Source organism: Pan troglodytes, chromosome 5, assembly GCF_028858775.2.
Source record: "Pan troglodytes isolate AG18354 chromosome 5, NHGRI_mPanTro3-v2.0_pri, whole genome shotgun sequence".
NCBI lineage: Eukaryota > Metazoa > Chordata > Mammalia > Primates > Hominidae > Pan > Pan troglodytes.
The window spans coordinates 164,412,710-164,434,725 of NC_072403.2; the positions used below are offsets into that span (position 1 = coordinate 164,412,710).

The 22,016-nt window shown below is 35.5% G+C and overlaps 1 protein-coding gene across 7 annotated transcripts in view; it reads right to left on the reverse strand.

The window, feature by feature from the left end:
* The window catches only part of SYNE1 (spectrin repeat containing nuclear envelope protein 1), a 518,706-nt gene that overhangs the window by 329,177 nt on the left and 167,513 nt on the right, over positions 1-22,016 (reverse strand). For all 7 annotated transcript variants that reach the window (XM_016956737.4, XM_016956730.4, XM_063813578.1 and 4 more), the window contains 12 exons: positions 21,377-21,489; positions 20,673-20,841; positions 15,047-15,143; positions 14,317-14,519; positions 12,409-12,573; positions 11,794-11,946; positions 10,664-10,807; positions 7,825-7,998; positions 4,964-5,122; positions 4,504-4,668; positions 2,704-2,838; positions 153-311 (listed from right to left, as the gene is read on the reverse strand). In XM_016956737.4, the coding sequence (XP_016812226.3) occupies positions 153-311; positions 2,704-2,838; positions 4,504-4,668; positions 4,964-5,122; positions 7,825-7,998; positions 10,664-10,807; positions 11,794-11,946; positions 12,409-12,573; positions 14,317-14,519; positions 15,047-15,143; positions 20,673-20,841; positions 21,377-21,489 (1,836 nt within the window). The remainder of the gene's footprint in view (positions 1-152; positions 312-2,703; positions 2,839-4,503; positions 4,669-4,963; positions 5,123-7,824; positions 7,999-10,663; positions 10,808-11,793; positions 11,947-12,408; positions 12,574-14,316; positions 14,520-15,046; positions 15,144-20,672; positions 20,842-21,376; positions 21,490-22,016) is intronic.

Sequence of the window (22,016 nt, forward strand, 5' to 3'; positions counted from 1 at the left end):
CACAGAAAAACCAAAGGAAGATTCCCACGCAGACTACCAAGGTAGAGTAATTAAGCTATTATTTTTCAGACTCAAACCAAAATATTAGTAATATCCTTTATGGAACAATGTGACTTGACACGGCTATCCACATTGTGGTGTGGGAGACGTACCCTGTGCTCTTTAATTATCTTTTCACTGCCTTCCTGGGGCATCAGCTTGGTCTCTCGATCCAGCTCAGTTCTGCATTCTTCTACAGAGGCTAAGAACCTATTCTTCTCCACATCAATCTTCAGATGAAGCAAATGATAAGGGGCTTCTCCTTGAAGATCCTACATTCCATAGGAAGATTCAGAAAATTAGGATGAAGTTCCTGATTATGTACATTCCCAATTGAAGTGGCAAAAAAAAAAAAAAAATCCATAACATATTCCTTTTAGGGCCAGTGTGAATGGGTCACTACTTTCCACACCTAGTCTCTCTACTTTGTATTTTTCCAAGTACCAGGACCACAGCAAATCCTTTCAGTCTGCTGTGGGTTAGGTGTTTCCTCAGTGATTACTTGATTTAATTTTCACAGCAGCCCTGCACCATATTTTTTTTATTTTTATTTTTATTTTTATTTTTGGTGAGATGGAGTCTCGCTCTGTCACCCAGGGTGGAGTACAGTGGTGCAATCTTGGCTCACTGCAACCTCCGCATCCTGGGTTCAAGCGATTCTCCTGTCTCAGCCTCCTGAGTAGCTGGGACTACAGGCAGCACCACCACGCCCAGCCACTTTTTGTACATTTAGTTGAGACAGGGTTTCACCAAGTTGGTCAGGATGGTCTTGAACTCCTGACCTAGGTGATCCACCTACCTCAGCTTCCCAAAGTGCTGGGATTATAGGTGTGAGCCACTAAGTCTGGCCAGTGCTGCACAGTATTAATGTTCTTATTTTACAGATTACATCATTAAGTCTCAGGGGTAAGTACAAAAGCTAGGATTTTACCATAGATTTAAATCATACCCTTTCCCCTGTATGTGTCCCTTTTGATTTTGTCAATGACCTTGTGAGGTAGGAGGGGCAGATATTATACCCACTTCAAAAAGAAAGAACATGAGGAAAGCTTATTAGTGAAAAAAAGTTTTAAAAAGAAAAGAAAAAAAAAAGTAAACATAGCCCAGGCTGCTGACCACCTGCCATATCCTCTTTTCCTTAGATCATACATTGAGAAACAAGTAAGCAAGCACTCAAACACTACATAACATTTCATGTTCTTTTAAATGATAAACATAAGCTTCATCATTAACTTTCGTCCCATAATTAATTTTAACTAACTTCTATCCTATGGCATTTTAAAGGATTACCTTTGAAAGAGAATACTAAGATGACTGATGAGAAAAATGAGGTGGGCCTATGGAAAGTCCCACCTAGATTAAATCCTAGAGGTGTGTGTGTGTGTGTGTGTGTGTGTAATAAAATACAACCTTCAGTTATAGTCTTTATTCCATAATACATTTACAATATGATATGCTTCAAAGACATCTAACAAAGCTTGGATTTCTTTAAGAATCCTTTTTTTAATGAAAAACTTGAATTTTCAAATTTAGTAATATAGCAAGTAAAAAGGATATTTCTTTAACTGTGTTTTTCTTGTGCACAGGGATAATTATTTAGCTTATGTTACTGAGATCTTAAAAATACACAAAGTGAGACAACCTGATGGAGAGAGTTTCAGCTGCCAATCTTCTGAACTCCAAAACTCCTCCATGTAGCGCATGTGAAATATCACCTCAAGGTAGTACACACTCACCTAAAGCTAGAGCTGTCTTCCTCCTGTCTACCTCAAGGAAGACAGCCTTCCATGGGTCTCCACTGTGCTGCAGCTACTTCCAGAATCTGACATGCAGTCTGAAGTCAGCCTCCATGGGACAGACTCAGCTCATCTCCCATGGGTCTTCCACAGCCCATGACACACAAGTCAGACGGAAGCCCGCGGGCCCCCGCGTCCCCCTGCATGCTCTCCTGCTTTCTCTCTTCTGTACTGTTGTGTCACCCCCTGCTTACTCCCATTTCTGCTTCTTCTGTAAAGTTCTGGCTCAAAACTAGTTACCTGATTCGCTGTTTTCCAATTTCCAAGTGGGTCCACCTCCCTCTTTCAAAGCTTTCATAAATATATGCACATTTGGATTTATCATATTTATACTTGTATTATTTGCAACTAATTATCTCCTTTACTGAACTCTTAAGCTCTTGGGGGGAAGAGGGGTATGCTTTGTTCATCATTGAATTCTTGACTACAAAATGTTTTCATTTATATTTTTTGATCATAGCTATCTCAACTAGATGATAAAATCTTTGGGGGGCAGAAACTATAAATACATGTTTTATGACTTCAGTAGGTATACCTAGCAAGATTTATTCAGCAGAGAGAAGCTTATGAAATGTTGCTAGAATAAGTTAAATGTTCTTGCACCCTGGATTAAAAAAAAAAATCAGGAAACCAAAAAGAATGCTCGAGTAATAGGATAAAATTGATGCTGATAATAAATAGGAATAACACAATTCTATCATATATTATCAGGTTTTATTTAAGTCCAGTTTTGTGATTTTTTAAATGAGCGAAATAGTTACAGTGACTTTCCAGGAATTTCTAAATTTCTCTTACATTTGGACCTTAACACGCTCAAGCTTCTCCCTTCATTGAGGATGCACGGTGTCTCCGTCCTGTCCTGACTCACCTTCCATTGTTTGTGGAGCTTTCGAACAGCTTCCTGCAGCCCCTGCTGCTCCTGCTCTGGAAGGATGTCGGTGAGTTCATCACAAGCTTTCAGGAAAGCATTGAGCACCCTCTGATCCAGCTGACTGAAAAACTCCTGACATGGAAGGGGAAAGTGGGTAAGAGTGTTGGACAGATGAAAAGGCAGCATCAGGCACAATCAGCCTCTAAGCCTCTAAACAAGCATCTCAGCCAGCTGCTGCCCTCTTGGAGACTTCCAGGCACCCACTATTGTTTTTTAAGGATGAACTATGTGCACCTATAGTTATGAATCAGAAGCCATCATATCTGAAATTCTACTAGTATTTTTTATTTTTTAGAAAAATTCTTTGTGATTTTCAAATTTGGTAGAATATTCCAAAAGGAATATCTCATCTTCCAAGGGGAGATGCCAAAACCTTGATTCTGTAGCGATAGAGCTTTGGTTCCCCTTTGGTGAAGTCAGAAGAACAGAACAGAAGCCAGGACTTAGCCTCATAATTCCACACTCCCCAACGACAGTGCTTCAGGGCCTGATGCTTCATCATGACCCATTGTCACATTCACACATGTGCACACAGAAGCACACATGTACACACATAGGCACACATGCTAGCACCAAATTGTGTTCTTCTTCAGACTCATATGGTATTTGGAGATGGGAACTTTGGAAGGTGGTTAGGTTCAGATGAGGTCAGGGGGATGGGGTCCTCATGATAGGATTAGTGCCCTTATGAGGAGGGACACCAGAAAGCTTGCTAGCTCACTCTCTCTGCCATGTGAGGGCACAGGGAAAAGGTAGCCATCTGCAAGCCAGGAAGAGGGCCCTCCCCAGAACCCTACTATATTAGCACCTGATCACAGATTTCCCTTCTCCAGAACTGTGAGAACATAAGTTTCTGTTGCTTTGGCCACCCGTCTATGGTATTTTGCTATGGCAGTCAAGCAGATAAAGACAATACACATGTACATATTACATATGACTAAGTCTCACACAGTCTCAGGAGTAGACATGCAGAATTATTTTGTAAAAACGGTGATTCAAAACAAAAAGTACCATACTGTAGAGGTGAATAAACTGAATGAGATGTTTTGTGTTTTGTGGTCACAGACATTAACCCTAAATCTAGTCTGCAGAATCATAAATACATTGCATATATCATTTGAGAGTGTGGTTTATACAAATAGCCACTGAAATGTCAGGAAAGATAACTCAAATACACGTTCTCAGAGTGCTGGTTATTTCCATATACCATTCATGAACATTATGACTAATGTTCCCAATATTGATATTGAAATGATAAACATGAAGATGGCTTTTCATGATAAACATGAAGATGATAAACATGAAGATACTGGGACAAGTTGTGTATCAGCCACCAGACTTCAAGTGACACAGTATCTATACTATGATATGGTGAATGTATAAAATGAGCACAAAGGACTTAGCTAGTCACCTCGAGTTATCTGTTTAAAAGAATCTTTAGTTATAGAAGAATTTGTAAGCTAAATAATGAATTAGTAATTTGGATAACTTGAATTATTCTATGACTCTCTACTATTCTGGGGACTTAGGAATGGCCAATGACAAGTCAGCTCACCAACTCTCTTGAAGTTCTTTTTGCTCACCATATCTTTGGGTCTCATACCGAAAAAGTCTCTGCTTCCCTGACTCATCTGCCCGCTCCCCTTCTGTATCAGATCGGCATGCCTTTTTTAAGCTTTCCTCCCAGGTTGTTTGTCCATGTATTCAGGTCAAGTGTCCCCTAAAGGGTGGACTCACAGTGTGTCTCCGCAGGAGCTCCTCCGGATCCCCCTTTTCCTCCAGGCCTTCCTGAGCAATCCGTAGTACCTTCTCCAACTCTGCTCGAGACTCCTCAAACTTCTTCATCAAGCGACTGTTGGTTTCCACGTGCTTCTTCCAGTCTCCAGTTTTCTTTACCATACTCTTGATGTGAAAAACAATCATAATGTGATGCTGCTTTCTCATTACTGAAAGGATCATTTTGTTAGAGGGTATTATTCATTTAAAAAGCACTTGGAAAAAAGACGTTTCATCATCATGGGAATAATTAACTCTTTTCAATATTAATTAATATTAGGTAAAAGAGTAGGACAATGATTGGCTTCCAAACACCAGCAGGTAAGGCGTTTTAGCAAGACCAAAAGCACGAGTGATGGTTTCTTGTCCTCACTCTGCATTTTCCCTGGCTCACAGCTCTAAAGCAGGGAGAGCAAATTACCTGAAAAGCAACATGAACATCTGCAATCTGTCTTTGTAGCCTCGTGTGATCAAAATGCTTTAACACGTTGCTCAAGGTCACAAACTTTTGAACACTTTGACTGCCTTTCTCAATAAGTGTCAAGGTTTTCTTACAGTTTTCTTGACAAGCTAACAGTTCCTATAACGAAATGAAACCCCACAACAATGTTATTTACAAGACAGAGTGAGAGAGAAAGAAAGAGAGTGACCATTACAGATAATAAGAACAACATTATATAGCTTTTAGGCTTCTAACACCAATAAGTAAAACCAAAAGTATGGTGGAACATTTCAAAAGATCTCAATTTTAAACAATCACTGAAGTCAGTGCTTTCTTATATAAGGCATTTAAATGTTACAAAGAGTTTTTCTTTGAGATTTTTAAATACCTCATGTACATTTTATTGTCATTAAGAAAATGATAGAGCATCAAAAGTTGTCTAGGTCTGCATTCCTCTAGTAAGATGATAGGCCTGTGGTTTATTGAGAGAACAATCATGAAATCAATGAATACATATCAGGTTTTAATGTGACTAAACAAATTAAGCATCAATGCACATTCACTTTGCTGAAAGAGATGCACTACATATATATATATAGTATATCCTAAATTTATAATATTTGAAGGTGTACAACCTATCAGCCTTATTAATGAAATGGTAGGGTTCAGATCCTAATAAAAAAAGGCAGCAGACCGATGCACTTGGGGAAGACTTGCAACTGTTGCACATCTGCAGGACAAGATGCAATGGTGACTTACAGACACCTCCACCTCTAACTTGTAGCCTGCAATTGTGATTTTGGCAGTAGACAGCATGGAAATCATTGAGCCCAGCATAAGGCAGAGGGTCATTTTTGGCTTGAATTACACCATTTGCATTTCAGTATCCTCAACTGCGTTAAAAAAATACTTCAAACTGCTCATTTGGATGCCATTTTTGGATATCCAGATGCAAATATCAAGAGCGTGGTTTTTTTGTTTGTTTGTTTTGGGAAGAACAGAATAAAGACAAACTTTTTCCTTTTGAAAACTTAGGAGATAAAAGGGTAATATAAGTCCAAAATGTATTATTAGATTTTATTATTAATAATGCTATGAACATTATTTTAATTATGGAAAGATTGTATAATGACAACTTGTACAAATTTAGAAATGTAGGAGATATCACCATGTCTAAAAATGAAAGATAATCTCTATCCAATACAATGAGAATGCAGTTTGGTGGTATAATCATTGTGGCTTCACTACAGATAATAATAATAATAATGCTATCAGTCATATAGTGCCACTTATTATATGCTAGTGACATTATGGTGTATCTAATGTAATATCTGCAATAAGCTTTATACTCAGGTATTATAGCCTTCATCTTAAAGTGAGGAAGTTAAAGCTAATCAAAGCTTCCTAATTTGCAATATTAGATCTAAGATCTGAATATCTGTCAGACTCATTTCAGACACTCTCGGCTCTTTCTACTAATGATGCTACCTTCCTCCCATGAATCTATGTCAATTAATGCAGTGGCAAACCTTTTGTACATTAGTGTCTCTCTCCTCTGATGGATAGTTTCATTATAATAAACCAAATAACTCAATTAACTACAACACTCAGTAGGAGACTGTTATGCATACAATCTGTTTACTAAAAATTAAACAAAGAAAAATGATTGTCACATCAAACACATTTCCAGAGTTTCAAGGTTGTTTAAACTGTCGTATTTCAAGAAGCAAAGTAAAGATCTCATAAGTAAGAGGTTATGGATACTGGATGAAAATGGAAAGCAATTGTTTTTATTATATGTATATAAATATATATCAAATTATCTATCTATCTATCTGTTTTCAAAGTATCAAGAAATGAAGGCACATATGCCTTTTTAAGTGAAATTAACCATTTCGTCAATCAGCGAGGCAGCAGGTAATGCCTAAAGCTATGTGTGGGAAGCAACAGTAAATGATTCTCCAAAAGAAAGTCAATATAAGAATGAAAATATTATATCTGTATATATAATACAAATATTTATATATTTTATATAAATATCCTCTCTGTATAAGTTTTATATGTATAAAATTTATATATATTTATCTTTTAGTTATTTAATATAGAGACAGGATATTTATTTAATTTTCTTATAGTGTCTTTCTACTAGCGAACCTAGGGATCACGTTTCATGAACAAAGCCCATAAAAAGTTTAATGTAAATAAATTTTCATTTGTATTTTTAAAAGGATAGACTATATGTGGTCTATTGCTAATAGACAGGAACTATAAGAAAAGTAAATAAATACAAAGCAGAGAAATAATAGAAAGTCCTTTGATTATGGGTACCCTTAATGTTTGAAGTTAGAGTAGCGGATTTGGCTCCATCTCTATAACACATCCCTTATTTCACAGAGACATTGTGAACTTTGCACTTTCTGTAGTTGGGGCTCAGGATGCATGGCTCACGCGTGCACACAGCAGATGTTTATAAATGCTTGCTGAGTATTGCCAGATCACAATGTTGCTCCATTGATAGAAAGGGGTGCTGGGTGCTCAAAACAAACCATTTTTTCTAACTTTGCTCAACTCAGTGAACTTACTGATTCAGATGAATAGAGCCTGGTTTGCACCTGAGTCCAGCTAGACCATTCCCTGGAAACAAACAGCTCACATAGCCCCTCCACTGACAGTGAATGGATTTTCATCTTTGGACAAGACATGTATTTTTGTTTTGAGTTAGTAGTACTATTCTAGAAAAATGTTTCTTGTCCTCACTGAATTTCTATTCCTGTAAGCAACACCCTGGTCTTGTTACACATGCTTTAGAATAATTGTCTTCTGAAAAGGATTGTTCTCACCTGATGTTTTTGTTTAAAAAGAGCACTCGATTGTGCCTCACGCTCAAGAACGGTGATAATTTCATTGATTTTCCCAAGTGAGTCATAAAAGGACGTCATCTGCTTTTCTAATTCCTCCAACGGAATCAACAGCTGCTGAGACTCATAAAGGAGTGGGGAGTAACATTCTTTGACCTTTAAAAACATAAAGACAAAAATTCCATGAAAGACCATTAAGTGCCACTAGCTCAGGGAACGTTCATAGCTCTGAGGAACATTTTCTTTAGTGACATGATCATTTGGTGCTTACAAATATCCAAAGACATTTCTTTAATGATATTTCCTCTATATTGTCAAATTTTGCTGTGAAAAATAATAGTGCTGTACCACTGAGACAAATAAATGGCTACTGAGTTTTCTCATGAAAATTCATCTAAATCGTCCATCTGGATAGCACTTTCTCATCTAAATGATTGTTTTTAGTGAACCAGATGGCATCAAATTATACTTCATAAACCATGCAACTCATTTTCACTTTGGCCTTGAAATCTGACCTAAGACAGTCACGAATTATTATTATATTACCTAGACCAACCTGTGTCTTCCAGCTTTGTTTTCAAGAGATCGCCTACTTGAACCCTTGACTGCTGATAAACTTAGAAACCTGTTGACTCACTCTTCCCAGACAGGCCTGTGCTTTCCTGCCTCCCACCAGCTCCATGCTTTGCTGCTCCCTGCTTATCAACATCCTACTCATCCGAAGCACTAAAGTCACACCAATTTACTCATGAAGCTTCCCATGCTAGGGGAGGGCTCTGTAGTCCGAACTGATGCAGCCCTTACCTGTCACTTGTCTTGTAAAATATGTTTTAGTTTATAGAGCTGCATTGTCTTAAAGATGAGGCCACTAGCTCCTGGAAATCAAGAGCTCCAGGAGGTGTCTACTCTTCATCCTCCAAGAATTTCCCACCTCTTCTCATACTTTCAGATAATCAGGGAGAGGAAATTAATCAGTATTTGTTAGTAAGCCATACTTCGTTTTTCATATAGTGTAAAGACAATAATGTTCTAACCAGATGAGGCATATTCCAAAAAATAATCCTTGAAGAAAGCGGGAGAGGGCAACATTTTGCTCTACTGTTAAACATAGAATTATGTATGAAGAAACGTTTTTATGTTCTAGGATATACTGCCTGAAGTATACACTCATCAAAAGAAAGTTACCATCCTGCTACTGCAACAAGACTCTGATATAATTACCTTGAACAAAACCAAGAGAGTCTACTAATGTGTATACAAATCAGTGTGTTTTATTGATCTCTCCTGGGTAGAAGAGAAAACCTATCAAGATGCTGCATCTGAAACAGTAAAAAGGCAAATGACAATTTGCTTTCTCAAGGGTTGTCCTGAACACCTAAGCATGGCTCAGGCTAAGATGTGCAAGCCCAGCTATGGCCCTGAAAGCTGCTGGGGAGTTATCAAATTGGAAATGTTGACTTCAAATTGTACTCATTGTTTAGCAGCTTTTACTAGTAGCCAATATTATCATTATTGCCCACAACCTTTAAATTAGAAATAATTCTAACTTGAATGTTAAAATAAAATGAACTGAACATAAATATTCTCATACATACCAGATTGATAGATAAAATTTTCTCTTTTTTATGGTCATGATTTTTCCTATTTTAGCTTTTTGAATGCATTCTTTTTCATTAATTGCCTACCACTGATGTCACAAAGGTTATTCTCTTCCTTTCTACCTTTCTTTCCTATTTAACAGGGTCTTCTACTTTGTTTCTACTTTGTTTTCCCATTCTTCATTTTAAAATATTTCCATTCATTTATTATAATCACTTCTCTCTTTTACTAGAAATTAATTACCCAATCTAGGTGGATTTTGCAAACAATACCATCTTCCTAAAATTCATATTTGGATAGATAACAAATCCCAATGGAACTTCCAAAGCTCTTAAGGAAAATCATTGAATAGACTAGAAAATGCTTATGACTAGTACTTACATCCATCTAGTTCCCTGTACAGAAAAGGTATAAATGTATATAATCTTTTTTTTTTTTTTTTTTTTTTTTTTTTTGAGACAGAGTCTCGCCCTGTCACCTAGGCTGGAGTGAAATGGCGCGATCTGGGCTCACTGCAACCTCTGCCTCCCGGGTTCAAGTGATTCTCCTGCCTCAGGCTCCTGAGTAGCTGGGATTATAGGTGCACGACACCATGCCCGGCTAATTTTTGTATTTTTAAGTAGAGACGATGTTTCATCATGTTGGTCAGGCTGGTCTCGAACTCCTGACGTTGTGATCTGCTCACCTCGGCCTCCCAAAGTGCTGGGATTATAGGCGTGAGCCACCGCGCCTGGCCTAAATGTATATATTCTAAGCCTAAGTGAGCTCCATGAGATGAGGAAGTCAGAATTTCCACGGCTTTGTGGCTATGCTTGCAGAAAATTGCACAAATAAGTTTGGAGTGGAGATATATCAAACAAATCTTAACCAATTCTCATTTAAATTTATGATCCCCTCTTCTTCCTCCTCCTCATCTCCTGTTTCTCTTTATCTCTCTTTCCCTCTCTTGGTTTTATCACATGTAACTGTTCCCCAAAAGTATCTAACTTTCTATTAAAATATAGCTATAATACTTCTAAATTAACAGAGGTAATACTTGGTATCAGCATCATAGTTTTATTTTTTTTAATTCATGACAAAGTTACTAAATTGAGAATCCCAATTAGAAACAAAAGCATTGTTAACAAGTAAACACTTTGCCCATGGGGAGAAGGAGGTAGCAAGCAAGCTGAAGGCACTGTTGGTGTCACACAGCCTATTGTGCATTAAATTATTTTCGCACCTTGGTTAGCTGCTCTTTGAGCTTTGACATGGTCGCAAACATTTCTTTTCCTTCTTCTTGGGGGCTTTCTTTGGTAATGAGGTGTGCTGTCTTTGTAATTATCTTGTATTGGGCATCCATCACAGGCACCCTCTGCTCAATATCCTGCATGAATCATTGAAACAGCCAGATTCACACATGACACATTTCCTCTTAACTTCAGGATTCCACAGAAGGCAGAACAAAAATCAATATGCACTGTATAAAATCCAATACTTACACTAAACTTTCGACGATTCCAGTTTTTGCTTCCCTTCATTACTAATAAATATTTGTAATATTATATAGTTAATAAAATTTTCCTTTAAAAGTGACCAAAACATCAAGATTAGCTGAAATGATCTTTGTACTTTCCAAAACAAATCCCATGTTAATATAGTATGGAAATATAAAATAAAATGTAAATGTATATTTAAAATGTGGGGGAATTCTGACTTTAAAAATTAGACTGGTTTTCTTTAAAAAAAAAAGTAACTCATTGCCATTATAAAAACTTATAAATTAGAAATATTAGGATAATGACAATTTAAATTACTTATAGTCTTCTCCCACAGTAAAAGCCAAAGCCAACATCTTATCTATACATCATTAAGTTTTTTTTCCTGTGTTTACATCCATTTTAAAATTTTTACAAAGACAAAAGAATGATACTGTTGTTTTTCTCATGTAACAATATATTGCAAAATCTTACCGTGTCATTAAAAATTCTTCCACTACTTCATTTTTGAGAGCTGCAGGCTATTCAAAATATGCAAATACCACAGTTCATGCAATAAATCCTTTACTATTGAAAGTATTTAGGTGCGGGTGCTATCTATAAATGTCTCCTGTTTTTTCCTAATACTTTATAACTTGGTTGTAGAAAAAAAATCTCCAAACTGAGAAACAATTTGAAGTTACTTTATATGATCAAGACATGTCTTTTTTATGTTCAATACTTTTTTTCTGACAGGTGCAAATTGGGACATACAGACATGTCAAAATGATGCCCAGGAGACACAGAAACAGCTTTTGCAATGATCTGAATAAACTTGCTGATCTTTCCTCTCACAACAGAGTAGGCTTTTCATTTTGATTCAGAAACCCCTCACCTCCAAGTCTTGAATTAATAGCTTGACATTCATAAAAGAGACTTCTAAGGGTTCAGAAAGTTTCTTATGGGCTTCCGTTGCAAAAGCAGACAGGGTAACAACACAGTCTGTGTATTCCTTCTTCATTCTGTCCATCTCATCAGCTTGAGCATACTGTTAAGGAAAGGGAGGAGGGAACATCGTGAAAGCCATTTAGCCGCGACCACTGGAACCACAACTTTCACTTTCACATATTCGCTGGAATTGTTATCCGGTAAGAAAGACTCTAATCTTTGATTCTCATTTTAGATAAATTTGAAGTAAGTCCAATTAGTTTGAAAGAAAAAAAGAAACTAGCATGAAAATGAAGAAATATGATTTGAAATGAGAATCATTCCATATAAGTAGGCTCCATATGTCAACATAATCCTTAATCAAACTAATGCATTTCTGTAATATTCCTCCATTATACATGGAAAAGAATGAATAATCAACCATAAAACACACAGGTTTTAAACATATCTATGCTTTGCCTTAATAAACCCGTGCTCTAAAAATAGCATTCTCTCTAAACAGACTACTTATCACATTTGTAACACATACACGTTGAGGTTTATATAGATTTGAAAGACATACTTGCTTGACTTCCATAAACAACTCCCTCCACCGCCCATTTAGCAACAGTAATTGCTGCTTCAGGTCACGGGAAACCATCTCATCACAGGTTTCAATTAGAAAATTGCCAGCGTCGTTCATGGCAGTATGCTGCTGAATCCAATGAGGTAAATTTCGAAAAAAATCCTAAACAATAAATAATGCACAATATCATAAACCATAAACCAAATATCAGTGACTGATATGAAAGTGACTAAAGTAGGAAAAATATTTTTGTTTTAACATTCATGTGAATTTTAAGATAAATCATAAATCTCTTTAAAATGCACATTTTTGATAAAAAGTTTCAAAATGTGAGCTAGAGATACTGAGTGTCTTTTTTTATAGGAACAGTTGTGCCATATCATTTGCCGAAAACAAAACAAAACATGATGACCATTTTCTGTTATTTCTGTTTTACAGATTAAAAAGCTGAATTTCTGTAAGTGTAAGAGACCTGTGCATAACCTTCAGGCTAGTAAATACCAGTGCCAGAGTCATATAAAAGGCACAATACATTAGGGAAATATATAGCTTCCTTTTTTATTTGTATAAATTGATGGGGTATGAGTACAATTTTGTTACATGCATAGATCGTGTGGTGGTAAAGTTGGGGCTTTTATTCCTTTTTAAAGAAAGAATAGCTTTCTTTAATAATTTCTTTTTGACCTGCTACTTTTGATTTTTAAATTTCAGTGTAGTACATTAAGATAATTAGCAATCATGGAGATAAACCATCGAAGCAAAAAATTTTAAATTAAATATCTGAGTCAAGAGCACTTAGTACAATAACACACTTTCTTATTTATTTAAGGGTTCCCTCTTGGCAATGAAACAGTTTCCAACTCATTTTAAATAAAGCGTATGTGTGCACACGCACACACACAACACACATCACAGTGAAAAACAAGGATACCAAAGATAATTCAAAATCCATTTCGTAAGCCTTGTGTGGGAGGACTTCCTACATATATAAATAGATTAGAACACTTCTGTTTCTGGTGGTTATATTTCTTTGGATCAAATTAACACGTATGACATCCACTAGGGCACTGCCAGTCTAATCAGGAAAGCCAAAATCTGTATGGGTACATAGTTATTGCCTCCCTCAGCTACACAAGAATAGTTGATCTACATGAAATATGGAATGGTAAAACATTTAAAAGTGATACATCTACTTGTCCAAACAATAATAGATGAACCAATCTTGGATGGCATGTGGTAATTCTAATGCATGCATTTTTAGTATCACTTACATATAAATTGATTTTCCATGTAAAAATGCCAGGCTCCCATTAGGAAGTATATAAGCAGAAATCAGTCCATTTCATGTGACATTTACATATAAGTGACATCAACATAAAACAGTAACTCTCACAGGCACACACACATACACACTTATAACTGGCCAAAAAATAAATCACTCCTACCCAGAATGAGACCCTTGCTTGAAGGTTGATAAAATCCAAAACAGAATATCTAACGAGATACAAATGTCATGGTCCAGTTGTTCAACTGGTGTATGCTACCACATAGATCCAGTAGTATGTGTTTCAGCACTACGTGAAAACAAAGTTGTTTTCATCCTCTCTTAAATCAGGAAATCCATGAAGGCTGGGGCCCTAGACACTCCCCTTCATAGACAGACTTCAGGGTAATATAGTGCCCTCCCCTTTGCTGCCCATTGGATTTACTCAACCCTCCATCAGCTTCTATTAAGCAGTGTATTTATTGGTCTGTTGCTAACCTGAAAGTGCAACTTTTCAGGCAAAGTCAAGATTCTTGAGTGACACTTGTAAATATATGCGACCCCCTAGTGAGCTACGCTGTAAAAGTCTCTCATTTTTACATACATCAAACGTCTTTTCTTTTTGCATGAACCAATCTTACCTTTTTGGCATTTTCTGATTGATTGAGCATTTTTTCAGCATCCTCTAGCCAGGCTTGCAGACTAGCCACTGTATTGCCATAGCGATCCCAGTTAGAGATCACTTCTTCCAGCATGCTCCTCACACTCCTCACTTCTACTGAGAGATTCCTCCACTGAGCGGTGGTTTCATTCATGAATTTCATCACATTCTCAGCTTCTTCCACTGAAACAGATAAAACCAATTATAACCCTTATCTTATATTTTAAATCCTCCACACCTTTTTTTCTATGGTCTTAGACATTGGTGTGCAATAGTATCCATCACAAATGCCAGAGTTCATTTCCAACAAATATGACAGACATAATTACAAATGGAAAACAAATGTATTTTACAAATTGTGTCTTTACACTAATTAATTTCTCATTTACTTGATTGGTAATACTTAACTTATTCTATGCTTTTGCCTTTAATCCTTAGATGCAATTTAGAAAATGAATGCTTATTTTGTTCTCTCTTAGAAGAACACACACACACACACACACACACACACACACACACACACAGAATGATTATGCAGGTTAGGCATTGTACAAAGCCAAGGGAACTGAATCCAGTATGTGTTCTCCTGGCCAAGGGCAAGGTCACTCAAAAATTCCACGGACAGAAAGAATGATCTGATCAGATAGAAACCTGCAGGCTCTAAATTCTACTGCAGTCTACGTTGCAACAAATTCTGTAGTATGTTTTACCTGAACCATCTGCTTTGACATACATCTCAGCTGTCTGTTTCAAGATCTGGTATGTCACCTCATATTGTTCAAAGAACTTGCTATTTTCTATAAAAGACTAGAAAAGGAGGAATGGTTAGAAGATAGCAAACATTAGGCTCATGTAGAATGCCAAAGTCAATTTTCTTCAGTATAGCTATAAGCACAGTTTACCCAAATTTGTTAATCTCAGTCTTCTTGAAAACATAAAATTAATTCCACTGCTACAAATTACCTAAGATCATTCTGAACACATAAATTGATTCCACGCTTTTGATTCTAACCCAGTACAGGACTGAGAAAATATTCTGTTTCTTCAAAAAGGGTTTGCTTTTTGAAGAGACCGAAATTTCTCCAGAGAACTTGGGTCTAACATTTAGAAAGCACTAAATTTAGAAGAATATTTTAAAGTGTCCCACTGTGTCTCAGCTGCGGAATTCTGTTGCTCTTTGAACATTAATCTTGGTGAATGACTGCTCTGAGGAACTCCAGATTATAAATAAATGACAGTGCACAAATGCTTCCCTTAAAATAAAAAGTCAGTAGAAAAATTGGAAATAATTACATATTCTATCCATGTTATCAATGGTCTCACATTTCAATGACCTATTATAGAAAAATTGCAGTAAGACATGTTTATATATCTATTTGTAATTTATATATATAATAGAATCACTACTGGAAAGTGAATACTATAAAATTGAGAATAGACAAAAAAGTCCTTAGGTAAATGTTATTATTGTTCACTTTTAGGAATATAAAATAATGTGCGTTTCAAAGATTATTACTACTTCTTGAAAGTAGAAAATTAATGCAATTACAGTTAAGAACATATCATCAAAGGCTCTTTAATTTCTTGCGATAGTATAATGAGTTCCTATGATTTGAATCTATTAAAATACTTGATAAATGTCACGGTCATAAATACAAAATTAGCCTTCAAAAACCAGCTGAATTCTTGTATAGCATGCTGATGAATGCTTAATATAGAGATGCAAGACACTTGTGTGCAGAGGAAACATTATTCATACAGCAATTTCATAGAAATCTCTGGATTTTTATTGATAACTGCTTATCATGTTTTGAGATAACATTTTAAAAATTGTATCTATAACATATTTCATATCATTTTATGTTTATAAAGCATTTACTTATAAATTAACTATTCCTAGGGATAAAGTGAATAGAAAAAGCTGGAATGAGAGGTTCCATGATGAATACTACATTCAATAACTTTAATTGGCTTTATTTTATTTGTTTGAGAATGAAGTCAGACAATAGTATTCTGATTAATTCACTATTTAGCCTTATATCTTCTTATTACAACCCAGTTGAGAAAAGAATAATTTACTAGAATTTAAATTTTGAATAATTGAACTAAACAAGCAATTCATTATTTGATCAAAAATGGAAAATTATACCTAATGTTCAAGATACTGCGTAAGAAATTGAAGAAATAATTATATTTGGCAAAGTTTAGAAAAGAGTCTGCATTTAGTATTGGTACAAATTTCAAGAAGCTAATAGCAAAACAATTTTTCTAAGTGTCAAAGAAATGGGAAATAGTGCATGTGGTGCACAGGAAGACTTAAATATGCTTTTGCCAGAGAAGTTTACAAAATAATTAAAAATCAACAAGTGAGAAAAGCTTATTTCCAATTTAATTTCTGGTCCACGAGGCAGGAAAGAGGGGAGAATGTTTTCAGAAAGAATGTTTTATAAATGCTGTAGACATTCATTAATGCATTTTTGAATTTGGCTATTAGGAAGACTGGATGATTAATTTTTAAAGAAAGATACCTATTTTGTATTTTAAATTTGTATTGGTCCATTTAATTTGGTCCTTTTTTTCTGAATATGGAGTAAATGCATTTAGCAATATGGATTATTTTATCTATTGAATCACTTTGGCAGAACTGCTAAATCTCCATTTTACTGTAAGCTGTTTAGACACACCTGTCAGAAAAATACAAATGCATGTTTAAAATAATAATAACAAGATTCATTTATTTATTTCAAAATGAGGTTGAAACTTGGATCCCAAGTTCAACAAATAAGCCATTTTAGTCAGGGGACTTTTAAAGTTGATGGTGCTTCAAGAAAAGTAAGTGGCATACTTATTTTTGGTATTTAACTTTAGTGTTAGTGACCGCATTTCTACTTTCACAAGATGAGTGTAAATATAATAAATATGAAGCTCATCAATTTCACTTGAATGAAACTATGCCAGATTATTCGAGATATTTAAAATTAACATTGAGGAGAGGTTTATCAAGACTATTTACATTAAAATATAATTATGAATAATAAAATGAATATTCACACTATGTTGCATTCACACAGTCCACAATTTCAAGAGCTGTTTTTTTTTCTTTCATGTGAAAGATTGAAATATTAGCCTCTTTTTTCCATGGTGAAATGGAAGCACATGTTTTGGTCATTGTCAACAATTCTGACAGCAAGGACTAAACCAATTACCTTTTGGTCTGCATTACAGCATGCAATCACTTACCAATGGCATGTGGCCTAAATTAACGACAGAAAGGATTTGTGAAGTATTTTCCAAGAATTCTTTAAGCACTCAGTGGCTGCATATCTGAGCTAGGATGTACATTCTCTTTCTCTAACACTTAAAAAAAGTATTCTTTCTTTTTTGCAGGATGGATAAGTCTGAATTGAGAATTATGACTAAGGAAAATATAATTACAGAAAATTTATGGCCCAAATATTACTTTGGTTATTAGATGATGTAGAAGCATGTAGCTTATTATAATACTTTATTTTTATTTTTATTTTTATTTTTTTGAAATAGGGTCTCACTCTGTAGCTCAGGCTGAAGTGCAGCAGCAAGATCATAGCTCACTGCAGCCGTGAACTCCAGGGCTCAAGCCATCCTCCTGCCTCAGCCTCCTGAGTGGTTGAAACTACAGGTGCACACCATGACACCAGGCTAAATTTTTAAAATTTTTTGTAGAGACAGAGTCTCACTATATTTCCTGGGCTGGTCTCAAACTCCTGGCCTCAAGTGACTCTTCAACCTAAGCCTCCCAAAGTGCTAGGATTACAGGTGTGTGTGAGCTGCTGCCCCCAGCCCTTTTTTGGGGGAGTGTGGGGGGTGTAAACCAAGGAAAGAATTGCACTTACAAAACTGACTTCGGTGATTTGTGATTTTATTTGAAAGTTTTCAGCCTCTTTGAAATAGCCTGTTCTATAATGAATGATTTTCCATAACACTCTAAAAGGATAAGAGAGGCTCTATGAGGTGTTAACATAGAATAAAATCAGTATATGTCAGTCTTTATTCCCTAGAAAAATTCCTACCATTTTATTATTATTATCATCATCATCATCATCATCATTATTAAACATTGGGGAAAGACTAAGCCTTCTAGAAATTAAGTTATTCACAGACACATGGGTGCTCAGTAGCTAAACCATGACCAAACACATTTCTAGTGGCTGGTATCTGCACTTCATCAGTTCCCCACCACTACAACCATGCTGCCTCATATATAACTAATAGCAACTATGAGGCTTTCACAGTACACTTATAGGTATGTAAGTGTAAAATATTGTCAGGTATGGACCAATATTAAATTGAACAGATATTTATGTGAATTACATTCTTTAGATCACTAAGACGTAAGATACCATATCAATGATTTGGTCTGTTAAGTTAAAAATTTTTTTTACAATTTTTTTTAGATTGTGATATTCAGCACTTAAGCTCAAGGGCTTTTGATTTGGAAAGATATGGATTCAATTTCTGATTCCACAATTTACCATCTGGAGCGTGTGCCGCCAGGAGCAAGTGACTTGAGTCTATGGAACCTCAGTGCTCCTGCACTGGCTCCTTGGTATCTAAAACAATGTGAAACCCCCAGCCTGTAGGGCCATCACTGAAATGAAAAATGATGCATGTTAAACACTTGGCATGTGGGAAATGCTCCATACTCCACGGTTATCAAAACTATTAAACAAAATTACCTTAAAACCCTTCACAGAAAAGAAACACGAGTGATAAGTAGGTATTCTTCAGTAGCAGATGAGAGTACTAGGAAATGTTAATTAAAGCATGCTACGTATGTAGGTTAATCAGCAATTTTATGAATAGTTATGAAAGTTACAAGGCAGTTTGGAATTAGTAGCTGAGTGAACTTGATGAAGTAGGCAGGGAGTACTAACGTTTTTATAATTAATAATTGTTTATTCACATATCATTTGAGAAAAAGAGAATTATTAATATCATTGTGTTGGAACATTAACCTGGTGGAATAGTCTTATTAGCTGTTTAAATCTGATTGGCTGTTCTGAAATATCCAGAACAAAGACTGTGTCTGGTATAAATAACTACTGGGCTGAGAGGGTATCATTTGGCATGACTAAATCTGAAAATATACATGCATATTTGTATTTCATATTTGAAGAACTAACGTAATTGCTTGAAGCTTAAAATCAAGTTTTTCATAACTTTCCAAAACAACTAAAAATGAGTAAAGGAACATAACACATTTTGCATTTTGGAACAAATGTTTCCTAGACAATTTTAGTAAATCTAGGGAAAGATTTTACTGTAAAGCAGTTAAATCATTTTTTTCTCAACTGTATGTTGTTCACTCGTCACAGAAAATGAAATTAAAATGTAGCAAAACAGATTATAGTTCTAAGATGCTTCAGTGAAAATATGGTTTCAATAAGTACTTCAAGCAGAACATGTTTTAGAGTCACTGTGACTAATCAAGTTACAAATGGGTTTATATTTTAAAAGGTCATTGATTTATCATAGTATTTGTGTTTAAACATAAATGAAACAGTACAAGACTAAGATACTCTATTAACATTAATTTTATGAGCAAATTTGCATTGAAAATTAATTTGTAGGATGGCCATGTTTAATTAACTAAGAAATAACCTGTCTTTAGTATCTATAATACACTAATTACATGTAAGTGAAAACTGCTAGTTACAGAGCAAACAAATTCTTTCATCAATGCAGGTCTATGATTCTAGTAAACATAGAATTATCTATATTGATAGCCCAAAATGTGAGGTAATCTTTAAAAATTAAGTTGGTACAGAGATTCATAGACAAAATGTTACTCTTCCAGGGTGCACACAAGAGGCAATGAAGCCCAGGGAATTACGGTAAAAAAAGACACAGTGGACACAATGTAAAAAAAATAGATAGTTCCCATTTGGACACTTGAGAATGGTTCTAAACTAGTCATAGTTGAATTTTAAAAGACATGAAGGTAATCTTTAAGTATTTTAATGTAGTTGAAATGGTGACCTCCAATAAAAAATGTGGGTATGCCATACAAAAACTTTTTTTAAAAATCAATAAAGCCAGTCAGGATGGTCCCATATGATTAATGCAGCAAAGCATTAAACTAAACTGAACTAGGGGATTTTAAATAATCAAATTCCAAAGAAATAGGTTTAGATTTCAGATAATTCTGAAAAGCTCATAAACTTCTATCTAACCCATTTAACACACGCTATCTTTATGTTTAAATTCAAGAATTAAAATAACAACATCAAAGAAACTGAACCGTGTTGCTAAATCCATGGCTCATAGGAATTCTCTGTCAAAGCACCGGGGACTCACCACGTAGTTTTGTAGAAGCTGCTCCACTGACTCTCTCCTCCCGTACTTAATGATCCAAGACTTCAGCTTTGACTCTGCAAGAACCAGCAGTGAGAGCAGACGGTACTTTAATTCTAAAAATTCCATTTTCATTAGGTGTAGCTCTGATGTGGAGGAAACAAAATGAAACCTAGAAATAAAACAGGGAGAATTTATAGAATGTAACTAATAGTAACAGAACTGATGCTTACTTAACCTGTTACATGTCAGCCTTAAATAGAATGCAGCCACAAGCTCTTCTAACTCTGGCTGATCATTTTCTGGAAATCCGATTCCTTTTCTAGCTCTGGATTTAAAAGCAAAACATGAATGATTGAAGTCTTCGATTTAGTTCTTTCCCCTGCCAACACATCTCTCGTCTGTTTCTTTTATAAGCTGTTTTTGCAATATTACATAATGTTCCTTACAGTACTGAACAAAAATACAGCCTCTGAAGAAACCATTTCTGTGATTTCTAGGCTGTGGATAAATTCAGAGTCACTCTTTTCAGTTAATAATACATTAGAATGGTGGCATTCTTAGCATGTCTTATGGGAGCCCGCTTTCTATTTACCAAAGGTAGGCGACTCTGTTAAAAAAAAATCATGAAAAAATAAAAGAAATATAAAAAGCATCCACCTAGTGTTTTAAAAAGAGACTTCATTTAAATGCAGATATTCTCTTACCTCTCGGCCATGTCCTCTAATTGATCAGGTGGCACTGGAATCCCGTTAACAGACCTGGTCCGGTAGATTTCATGGAATGCTCTTTTGTGGGCATCTGTGTTTTGAAGCAGATCCTAAGATACAGTTTAAAAAAAATAAAAAATGAAAAACATGTTTCACAGAGGGCTAAGAAGCATAATTTCCAGCCCGCACCGATGAGTCAGTGTATTCAACAATTTGATCCCGCTGCCACATTCAGAGGCAGCTTGGTGCCTGTCAAAGGCTCTTACCTTGAATAGGAGCTGGGTGCTTGTACTTAAAACACTATGCTGGAACTGCATCTAATAATTATGCATCTTTTAAACACACATGACACTTGCACAGCAATGCATTCAGACGTTTTAAAGGCACATGATCCAAAGGAAAATGTAATTACTGCTATGAAATGATTTTAGTATTTTTTTGCCTTTCTGGATATGTTGGTTTTTAAAAGCTTAAAACTGAGCATGACAAATTGAAACCTTTAATGGCAAAAGAGATTAGGCTTTCTACTGTTATTTTATTTTGAATGCATGCAGACTATTATAAAGTGGTATTTGCTTGCCATCTAAAGTAAATCAGTCATATTACAATATATTTTGAAATACCCTTTTGATTAGAA